Raw genomic sequence first — 10,498 nt, 5'->3', positions numbered from 1 at the left:
AAAAATCTTCCAAGGAATCACTTGCTTCATCAGAAACCCAATATTGATATAATTTCATCATTTTTGATCCATTAAAATTGTTGAATATGCTTATAAATGGAAGAAATTTTGACTCTGAAAATCTTTTTCCTTTCCCCATTCTGTTCTCTCCAGATTTTCCAAATGCCTCCCTTTTATTCTCCCATCTCAACACACACGAGTGCAGTCATACAGAGGGGTTCAGAAACGGAATCTGAAAGAAATTTTATTTTTATTTAAAACAGAAGGAAAGAAGTGGGCGTTACATTTTATAAATAACTATAAATATAGAGTGATAGGCAAAAAAAATCTTCCAAATAAATAAATAAATATTGCCACATGCGAAGGGACCTAAGAAATTACAAGGTTACCTTGGCTCTGTGAAAAAGAAAGCCCCATGGTGCTTGCTGCTGAGCTTGTGAGCTCACGACCAGTTTGCTTCTCAAGTCCTTTCAGGGTTTTTCCACAGAATTGCCTCAGTGGGAGGGCCTCTGGTGGCTACTGTCCAGACCAATATTCCCAACAGGAAATGAGAGCCAGTGGAGAAAAGGTTTGGGGTACATGGCATCTACCACTATGGTCGACGGTTTTAGTATTTCAGAGTGGGAGCTGGTCCTTCACATTGCCTGACGTTCCTCTGACAAGCAAAAAACAATGGATTCATTTCTACGTCTGTGTACATGAAGACAGTGGAAATCACGAAGTTGTGTGAATGAGCACTCTTCAGGTACTCCTTTAAATAGAGGGAGGAAGGGGCGCCCTTTGTTGAAGTCTATCACCAGCTAAGGCTCAGAAGAGAGCAGAGCCTCAAAGCCTGCTTTCTTGCTGTTCATGGTGAAGCTATGCTCGCCCCAGGACAGCCCCGGGGTTTTTGGGATGACTGAAAAGTGTCTTCATTTAATGCCCTAAGAGTTCCCAAGAGTAGCCTCCATTTCTGGGTTAGCCCCTGCTAGAGACCTCTCCTGCTAGCTAGACCCATTGGATCCCATTTCACTTAGAAGAAAGAAAAAAAAAAGACACCCCTCTACCCCCTCTCCCCCAGTCCACAGAAAACCTAACCTAGAGCAGCCCCACGTCTCAAGGACTCTTCCTTTCCTGGCATGTTTTCACAGTTCACCTAGAATACATCACAACTCAGCCTGCTGGTGGAGGCTTTCACTAAAATGCATCTTCAGAAAGAGTTCGTGCATTTGCATTTCGCAAACCTCCCTAGCAAGGTGGACTTTGCTAAGCCAGGGCTATCTGTGTCCTATCACAGAGAGCTGGGGACGGAGCGGGGTCAGCACTAGTTCTGCGAATCTGGCAGAGTGTTCAATCTGCAGGGAGACTGAGCTTTGCGGAACATGCTTCAGTTCACCGCGTGTTTGGATCTGTTTGTCAGCCTCCTGCCAATCTTTTTTGAAAGCTCTTCCAGAAAGAAGACATCAGTGTTTTTTTCGACTTGCCCAGTGAATCCATTAAGGCACTCAACTAAAAAACCCGTGTGGGTCCCAGAACAATAACAAAAAGCTGTAGAGATAGCCTCTTCCCTGTGTTCAAGGTGTGAACTCTGAACCACTGTTTCTTAATGCTAATTGATCGACGAGAATGCTAGGCAAGAGACAGGCTAATAAAAGCCAAGTGTCTAGTATACCTGTTAGTCAAAAAAAAAAAAAAAAAAAATTAAAAGCCAGGTGTCTAGTTTACTGTTAGGGTCTTTAAAACAGATTAACATTATAAATTACGTGTATGTGTATGTGGGTATGTATGTGCATGTGAGTGCAGGTGCCCAAACAGGCTAGACGCATCAGATTCCCCTGGAGCTAGAATTACAGGTAGTTGTGGGTGCTGAGAACTGTCCTCTGCGTGAGCAGCACAAGCTCTTAACCTCTGAGCCGTTTCTCCCACCTCCCACTGTTGGGTTTCATTCCAAACGGTGGTGCCCGGCTGGGACCTCGCAGGTGACTCTCAGGCCCAAAGGGAAAGGAGAGAAGCAGACACCCCAACCTTCCAACCTTGCACGTGGCCTGAGCCGATTGGAGGATGGAGGCTGAGGCCGCCGGGGCTGGTGGCCTAGGCGAACCTGGGAAAGGGGCGGCAGCGGTCCGCGCCCCCGGGGCCCCCGCGCGCGTCCCCGCGGCCTCTGCGCAGTACGCCCAGTGGGTCACTGGCGGCGGGGCCGCCTTCCTCGGCGCTCGGCAGCTCCCGGGAGCAGGATACGGGCACGGGCGTGGCACGGGGCCGCGGCTTGAGCACGTTCAGGGGGTCGCGCTCGGGAGGGTCCTCGGCGCTGCGCGTGTGGCGCCGTGGCCGCGCGGTGTGGAAGCGCAGCAGCGGGACCTCGTTCCTGCGCGCCAGGAACTGCGAGAAGGGCGGCGGGTTGGTGCCCGGCTGGAAGGGGCCCTTGGCGCGGCCCAGGCTCACCAGGTAGTGATGCTGCGGCGACAGGTAGACATCGTAGCCGTTCTCCAGAGTCCTCTGACGGAACCTGCAGTTCTCCGGGCTGAAATGATGCTGGAAGGGAAGGGGAGCACGAGGGGGTGAAGGCCACCGCTCCGTTAAGGGGTACTGCTCAGCCCAGTCCCTCACCTCCCTCTTAAGAAAGGCTGTCTGAGTGCTGAACTTGGCTCCAGCTTTAGGAGAGTGGCTGCTGTAAGGACCCAGGGGGGCACTGTCTAGAGGACCTTGGTCTGGAGTCCAGCTTGCCGGAGCAGGGCCCAGAAAGAGCTGGTGACATTCCTCTTGTTCAGGGTCGGCTAGGAGAACCAAACATTCACGTTCTCATTCATTCATTCTGTTCATGTCCCTGTCTCTCTTAACTGTCTGCAGGGGGGACTAGGCTAACATTCATAGTCTCCTGCCCCTCTCCCTTAACCAACCCCCCCCACCCACCCCCACCCACCCCCCACCCCACCCCGCTCCATTCCCGGGAATGAACTAGAGTTTCATACATGGCAGGCAAGGGCTTTACCACTGAACGACAGGCCCAGCCCCTTTTCTGTTTTTTCGTTTTGAGGCAGAGTCTCATTGAGTTACCCAGGCTGGCTTTGGAACTCTGCAGTGTAGCCCAGGGAGACCTTGAACTTTCTATCTTCCTGCCTCAGCCAACCGAGTAGCTTTGCTGGACGGCTTGTGCTACTGGGCCTGGGTTGTATAGTTTTTAAAGCTCTGCTGGCTGAAAGGAGGTTGTGGTTTGTCTCGTTGCCTAGAGAATGGAACTGGGATGGACTTTGACTGGGGTCAAATGTAAGTTGAGGGTACTGACACCAAGACATAATGTAGACTGAAGATCAGGAACGTGAACTTGCGAACAGGTATTCTGGGTTTGAACTTCATTCTCCCATTTGTACTGAGTTTTATTGAGTGCCTACCTGGACCTTTACATGTTTCCCAACAGATGAGGGCTTCCTGTGTGCATAGGTATCTATCTGCTCTAGACAGTTGGTATTGTAGGTTCCGGGACATGCACAGCAGTAACTAAACAGAAAGCTTTTTCTTCAGGAACTTTGTACCAGACATTGATAAGGGACTCCTGAGTCAAACGGTCCTTCTTCATTTCCACCTCAAAATTATTGGGACTATGCTTTAGCCTTTAGTTTAGAAAAACCTTGATTTACAATCTGAAGGACCTGCCATCACCCCGAGGGCACAGGTAATTATTTGGAGGTCATTAGCAGGAGGGACAGTTCAGGTCACACGGTCCATTCCACTTCACTTTTTCTAAGGGAAGAGACCGAAGTTGGGAGGATTGAGAGAACTTCCCCAAGGCCACAGTTGGTAACCGAACTGTGAAGACACCAAGGGTCGCTCACCCTTTCTAGTGTATAAATTAAAAGCACAAATTGACGTGGCCTTAGGACCTACAACAGGGACTGTGTGCCTGGTAAGAATGGGGACCAGGGGACAGTGCAGACTGGAGGTCGGTGTGCCTGGTAAGAATGGGGACCAGGGGACAGTGCAGACTGGAGGTCGGTGTGCCTGGTAAGAATGGGGACCAGGGGCCAGTGCAGACTGGAGGTCGAGAGGCTCGTTCCAAACCCCAGCTGCCTGAACCTGAGCATTTCCTACTGAGACTGAACAAAGTACTTAGTGACAGCAAGTAGTGACCAAGGGGCACGCTAAGTGGGATCTCTAAAGTTGGAAATACCACAGCCCTGACGAGAAATACAAGTAAGGGCTGGAGAGATTGCTCGGTGATTCAGAGTGCGTACATGCTCCTTTCCCAGAGTTCAATTCCCACACAGACACAGGATTTTAAAAATCAAGTCTTAGAAGAAGAGATAAAGTCATTATAAAGTGGTGGCCAACACAAAAAGAAACTCACTGATCCAAAAATGTTGCCTCTGAGATCCATACAAAGGAACCTTCTAGTCATGGCTCCTGTTATGACCACGAGGCCGGCATCCTCTGATCTAATCATCAAGGCACCTGCAAAAAAACTCTCAGGTTAAAATATGCAATTACCCCTTCCTTGAAACATTTTCTGAAAATCACCGCCAAGACACCTCTCTGTTGGGGATGGCATCACACAACTCTCCATTTCTAATTGTTCCTCTCACTTCCCGTGACTCCCAACTCCGACATCAACACTCATGTGCCTCCTGCTTTATTCTCCTTCATGGATGGGGATCTCCCAACAGGCCCACATCTGTGCAGCACACCGATTTCCCTCCATCTGGATGCTGCTCCTCTCTTTGCCTGGCTACTACCTTTTAGTGTTTGGGGCCACGGTCCTGTCCCTCTGAGATGACTGCTTCTATGATTTTAAAATCTATGTTGAAATGTCATTCCGTGACCCAGCTTGTATAGAGCCTGGTTCTCCCTCACTACAGGTCCCATGCTCAGAGTTGATTTCTGGTCCCTGCCTGATAAGGCGCTTCCCCTTCAAGGCCAGCTGTAGGCATCTCTGTGCCTTCTTACCTCCCCAGTCAGAACTGGCTGCTCTTCAGCATAGTGCCCCTGCTGTTACTACAGCGTGTCCCTCACCTGGCTCTACCATATTTGCGTGTCTAAAATCTTTCCCAGAGAAGCGGAGAGCTCCACCCCCAGACGTTTAATAGACCCCAGGGATGGTCAGAATTTGCCTCTTGGACCCAGTCTTTTGTGCTTTTCTCACTTGGAGATGCTTTTTGTAGATGCTGAACTTGGACCACTTTCAATAGCCTCACTTAAAAACTTGCCTTTGACTAAGGTCTGAAGCATGCCTATATCATCCACACCTTAAACAGTGGGTCAATACCATTAAATGGGCATTCTGTAATAAAGATAAGATTAAGCCACACTGTGTTGTAAAATGAATGGTGATTCAGCAAGACTTGGCATTTTCTGTTAAAAGTAATTTCCATAGATCTTTGAGGACACTTTTAACTGCCTGCTGTGGAGCGTCACTTCAAGGCCCCAAGGAGGCTGCTCAGACAGAACTTCTAATCCCTCTTCAGAAAGGTCTGTGCCTACCTAGCGTGTGGGAGAACATCATGGGACGATTTGAAGCCTGAGGCCTCGTTCCTACCCTACATAGGCTCAGAACAAAGACCTTTAAGGGGAGTGAACAGGCAAAGGTCAGGTATCCCCTAACGCCAAAGCCTGGTACACACTGAAGCAGGGATGATGTGGACAGAGCGTGGTACACGCTGAAGCAGGGATGATGTGGACAGAGCCTGGCGCACGCTGAAGCAGGGATGATGTGGACAGAGCCTGGTACACACTGAAGCGGGGATGATGTGGACAGAGCCTGGTACACGCTGAAGCAGGGAAGATGTGGACAGAGCCTGGCACACGCTGAAGCAGGGATGATGTGGTCAGAGCCTGGCACACGCTGAAGCAGGGATGATGTGGACAGAGCCTGGCACACGCTGAAGCAGGGATGATGTGGACAGAGCCTGGCACACGCTGAAGCAGGGATGATGTGGACAGAGCCTGGTACACGCTGAAGCAGGGATGATGTGGACAGAGCCTGGCACACGCTGAAGCAGGGATGATGTGGACAGAGCCTGGTACACGCTGAAGCAGGGATGATGTGGACAGAGCCTGGTACACGCTGAAGCAGGGATGATGTGGACAGAGCCTGGCACACGCTGAAGCAGGGATGATGTGGACAGAGCCTGGCACACGCTGAAGCAGGGATGATGTGGACAGAGGGAATGTAAGCAGACCTGAGCCCAGGAAGGTGAGAGCAGAAGAGGACAGTTCATTTGTTTCAAGTGTCTCAATGTTTGGCCGCTGGTTAGCTTTCAGGAAAACTGCCAAGTGGGGAGAGGTACCACATACTTTCTTCAAAAATGATGTCTGACTATGTATCTCAAGTATATAGCTGATTTTATGCATACTCAGACATACATAAGAAATACAGAAGAATTTCTGTCCTGAGGGCTTTTTGGTCCAAATCAAGGCGGGGTGGGGGTGGGGTGGGGGCGAGGCAAAGGATTACATTTAGTGAGTGTATTTTTCCCTTTTCCTTCCCTCCCTTCTTCCTTCCTTCCTTCCCTCCTTCCTTCCTTCCCTCCCTCCCTTCCTTTCTTCTCTCTCTCTCTCTCTCTCTCTCTCTCTCTCTCTTTCTGAGTGGGTGCCCTCTTAAGCACTCTATATATTTTAAATTCTCAAAACAACTATTATATTGTTAAAATAAACATCATTATCATATTAGTAGTTGCTGCAGCATCTTGAAGAGACAACGCAGGATTCGAACTCAGGTCCGTGACATCTTCCTGCCCTGCAGCTGTAGCCTCCAACAGAAAAAGTGATAAAATGCCACTGGGACATCGAATTTCTGTGCCCATGAGGGATGCTGGTCCCAAGCTGGCTCCTTAAGAAACTCGTAGCCATGGGAACTTCGCTGCTGCAGCCCCAGCCTCAGAAGTGAGCACAGTCTGTGGAGTGAGCACAGCGTAGCCGTTCCCGCCTGCTTTCTAGGGTTACCACCGATCAAACGGGATAGTGGCTGCACAAATGACTTGACAGCTGACCACTTCCTCGGCCTGACGTCTTGCCAGCCTGTCTGATGGATGCAGGCAGTGAGCACAGTATACATGCCCCCTCACTCCAGGGCCAGTCCTAACAGAAAATGCCCTGCAGAGTACGTGAGTGGTTACCAGGGGTGGGCACCTCTGAATGGGCTTTTTTTTTGTTTTTCGAGACAGAGTTTCTCTGTGTAGTTTTGGTGCCTGTCCTGGATCTCGCTCTGTAGACCAGGCTGGCCTCGAACTCACAGAGCTCCTCCTTGGCTCTGCCTCCCGAGCGCTGGGATCAAAGGTGTGCACCACTGCCACCTGGCTTTAATGAGCTTTTGAATGAAACCTACAGAAGCCAGCAGAAAAGTTCACTTGGCCAAGTACATGCTAAGCCACACACCAGAGGAAAAGAATGGACTATTAAGCAAGGGTGATAAGCAATTCTTTTCTGCCATTTCCAAAAGTGAGCACAATGGGGAGTGGGAAGCTGGCCTTGTTCATATTAGAAAAAGCTTACCAACCCTGGAGAGGCCCCAAGAGCCTTCTGAGTTCAGGGGAGCTTGGGCATCTTGGGGGGGCGGGCAGAGCATTCCATCTTGTTAAGACCAATGACCCGAACAGGAGTTGGACACTCCACTCTTAACCAAGAACTTAATAAAGCAAAACGTTAACATGAGGCAGTAGGAACTTCTGCCTCATTTTGTCATCGTGAAGATGTAATGAGATGTCCTGACCCCCAGCGGCACGGCATGCATGCGGTGGTGTACAGGCATACATGCAAACAAGACTGTGTACATGTGAAATAAAATAGACAAATGGGATCATAATAGAACCAAGCTCTGCTGTGACTATGTAGTCAGGGGGAAGATTACACTAATAATATGTAAAGATAAGAACAAGATAAAGAAATGCACATGATAACTGAGTAGTGCTTTAGGTTCAATGTTACTCCCCTCCCCCAAAGGCAAAGCTTACACAAGATAAAAATCACACACAAAAACTAGTCAGGTCAGTTCACTTTACTGCTCCTCAGCCACATTCATTGCATCCTCCAGCCCCGTGTCTGTCAGCACCCAGGGAAAAAGGCCTGCCATTCAGACTTTCAAAGCAGGCTGACCTCATACATCCTCCCCACACCTGGCCCGACTGTTCCAGACTGACTTCTTGGTCTATGCAGAGAGGCTGCCTTTCAGCAAAGGGATTCTGTGATTCTAAGAACGTTCCATATGTATTCTCTAATTATAAGCAAATTTCCAGTCTCTAAAACCAAAATAGTTCCCCTTATCCACTGTCCAGCATTTGAAATTACATGTGGTCTTGCAGCGGAAGTCAGGCAGTCTTCCATGGGAAGAATACAATGGCGTTTCCTACAAGATTGATAATGTGCTGGGAGATAAGAGGTCTGTGAAGAACTGTGTCACTTTTCCAGTGACAGAGGGATGTGTGGTGTCGGGCACCTTGTCCCATTCCACAGAACACAAGCAGGGCTGGGGACCCATGAAGTGTACCCAGATTTATTTTGGATTCTCCCCATCTGGCCCAACCCTCACTTCCAAGAGGTAACTCCAGCATCCTACTTTCTCCCCTTGAGTTCTGGAGGATGCTTGGTATTTGGAGAGAGCCTCTCTCCTCCTCACATCTCCTGTCAATGTAGCCCTTGGACAGGTATAAGCTGCTGGCTTTGTACATGATTATATGTGGTTTAAGGTCATAGCAGAGAGAATGTCATGCGTCCCGCAAGGCCACATCCAGAAAACTGGGTCCACCTATTACAACAGCAAAGAAATCACAATCCCCATAGACAGTTCTTTAGTGAAATGAAAATGCTAATGCTCTGGCTGCTCTACATGGCACTGAACCCAGGTGCCTCCTCTGCACACTCTTCCAGTAACTTTTTAGAGTTGGGTTTTTACTGCATGTGTATGGCTGTCTTGTCTGCATGGATGTCTGTGCGCCACATTTGTGCAATGCCATCGGAGGTCAGAAGAGGGCATTGGATCTCTTGGAACTGGAGCTATGGACCACTGGAAGCCACTACTTGGTGCTGGACTGAACCTGGGTCCTCTGCAAGAGCAGCAAGTGCTCTTAGCTGCTGAGCCACCTCTCCAGTCCTACTTAGAATACTTTTTACATGCCTGCTAAAATAGAAACTGTGTTTTTCAATACCCATCTCTCTCATCTCTCTATTTTCTATGTATTATCACTTATGCTGGAAAGGGCTCTCATTTGAATACATTTAACTGATTGACAGTTATAGCTTGCGATCCAATTTTCCATAGAATCCAACTTTAAGAATATTCCAGGTGTCTCACAGCACCAGGGAGTTCACAACCAGTTCAGTTTGTTAGCAACTAAATACATTTCAGCTTCTCAGAGAGCCACCAACTCCTACAGGGAGCCTCGGAAGCACACCCAGCATACCTGTTGGGTAGATGCATTCAGTCAGACTTGCCAAGACAACATATCCCGGTAGCCTGGTGGTCAGTCTTGAACACATGTCTCTTGAGAAGGTTTTGTTCTGTTTTGAGACAGAGTCTCACTATGTAGCCCTGACTAGCGTGGAGCTCACTGTGTAGACCAGGCTGGCCTTGTATTGTATTAAGGATGTGTCCGGCTCTTGAGAATTTTCACAAAGCCAGAATACTAGGAATTTGGAGTTGAAAAGAGCCCCCTATTTCATTTATTCTAAATCTCGGGATCCGAGAATCTCCCCCACTGTCTCCCCCAGTTAAATTTCACCATCTGTGGTTCGGTCTGGGTCATTCTTCTCTTTGAGTCCATCTTTCTATCCATTTTCCCTCCAATTCTTGGACAGAAGGAAAGAAAACTGTCTCTCATTATTGGAAATGGCTTATGGCAGTGATTATTCAGGTTGAGAAAAACCTGTAGGTCCAATTAAGGAGGAGGAAAATCTTCCTCTTAGGTTCATATCTCTCTCTCTCTCACACACACACACACACACACACACACACACACACACACACACACTCAAGAGAGAGTGAGAGAGAGCCGTGCACACAAGAGGCTGGACATTTAGATTCCCCCTCCCTCTTATCTCCTCAGCACCCCTGGAGGTCAACAACAGGGCGTATCCCCTCTTCCCAACCTGGAGCCAGTACTCACTATAGATGGTCTGATGGGGTGTGCCATCTACATGGCCATCCTTGTGGATCTGGAGGTGATAACTGTTCCTGGCTGTAGCTGTGTACAGATGGGTCAGGCTGCCCCAGCTGGAGCCAAGCAGTGGGGAGGTGTCCAGGTAGGCTCTAACAGTGCCCCAGCTGCAGGCGCTCCACAGAGCACCCACCAGGAGTCTGAGGCAGGTCCCCAGCATTGCACTGCTCTCTGAGTGGCTAATGCTGAGCTTGAAATCTGATACTCCCAGACAGGCCGGGACCTTGCTGGCCTTCCTCTCTTCCTAGGAAGAAACTGAGAACTGAGGTGGGGAGCCAGGGCTAAATTCCCTCCTTTTTGCCCTGGGACTTTTAAAGGGTAGTGGTATGACATCAAACAGGAAAAACAACGCTGCCACATCCTCTGTGTTGTAATCACCC

The 10,498-nt window shown here is 49.1% G+C and overlaps 1 protein-coding gene across 1 annotated transcript; it reads right to left on the bottom strand.

Moving 5' to 3' along the window:
• Window positions 1–233: 233 nt before the first annotated feature.
• Fgf23 (fibroblast growth factor 23) lies at window positions 234–10,278 on the bottom strand. Its single transcript, XM_052720484.1, has 3 exons — window positions 10,068–10,278; window positions 4,322–4,425; window positions 234–2,511 (listed from the first exon to the last, which is right to left on the bottom strand). The coding sequence occupies exons 1-3, from the start codon at window positions 10,276–10,278 to the stop codon at window positions 2,071–2,073; spliced, it is 756 nt and encodes a 251-aa protein (XP_052576444.1). The 3' UTR covers window positions 234–2,070.
• Between the last annotated feature and the right edge of the window lie 220 nt (window positions 10,279–10,498).

This window comes from Peromyscus californicus, unplaced genomic scaffold (assembly GCF_007827085.1).
Source record: "Peromyscus californicus insignis strain IS unplaced genomic scaffold, ASM782708v3 Scaffold_6__1_contigs__length_162567912, whole genome shotgun sequence".
In the NCBI taxonomy this organism is placed as follows: domain Eukaryota; kingdom Metazoa; phylum Chordata; class Mammalia; order Rodentia; family Cricetidae; genus Peromyscus; species Peromyscus californicus.
The sequence above is the reverse complement of the archived record's forward strand: the minus strand, read 5'-3'. Positions and strand labels throughout refer to the sequence as shown.

Excerpts from the sequence above, each read along its gene's own strand:
- Fgf23 (XM_052720484.1), bottom strand. The coding sequence starts at position 10,278 with ATGCTGGGGACCTGCCTCAGACTCCTGGTGGGTGCTCTGTGGAGCGCC. Across the intron at positions 4,426-10,067 it reads ACCCCATCAGACCATCTATA|GTGCCTTGATGATTAGATCA; the intron begins GTGAGTACTGGC and ends GTTTTTTTGCAG. Across the intron at positions 2,512-4,321 it reads GAGGCAACATTTTTGGATCA|CATCATTTCAGCCCGGAGAA; the intron begins GTGAGTTTCTTT and ends CTTCCCTTCCAG.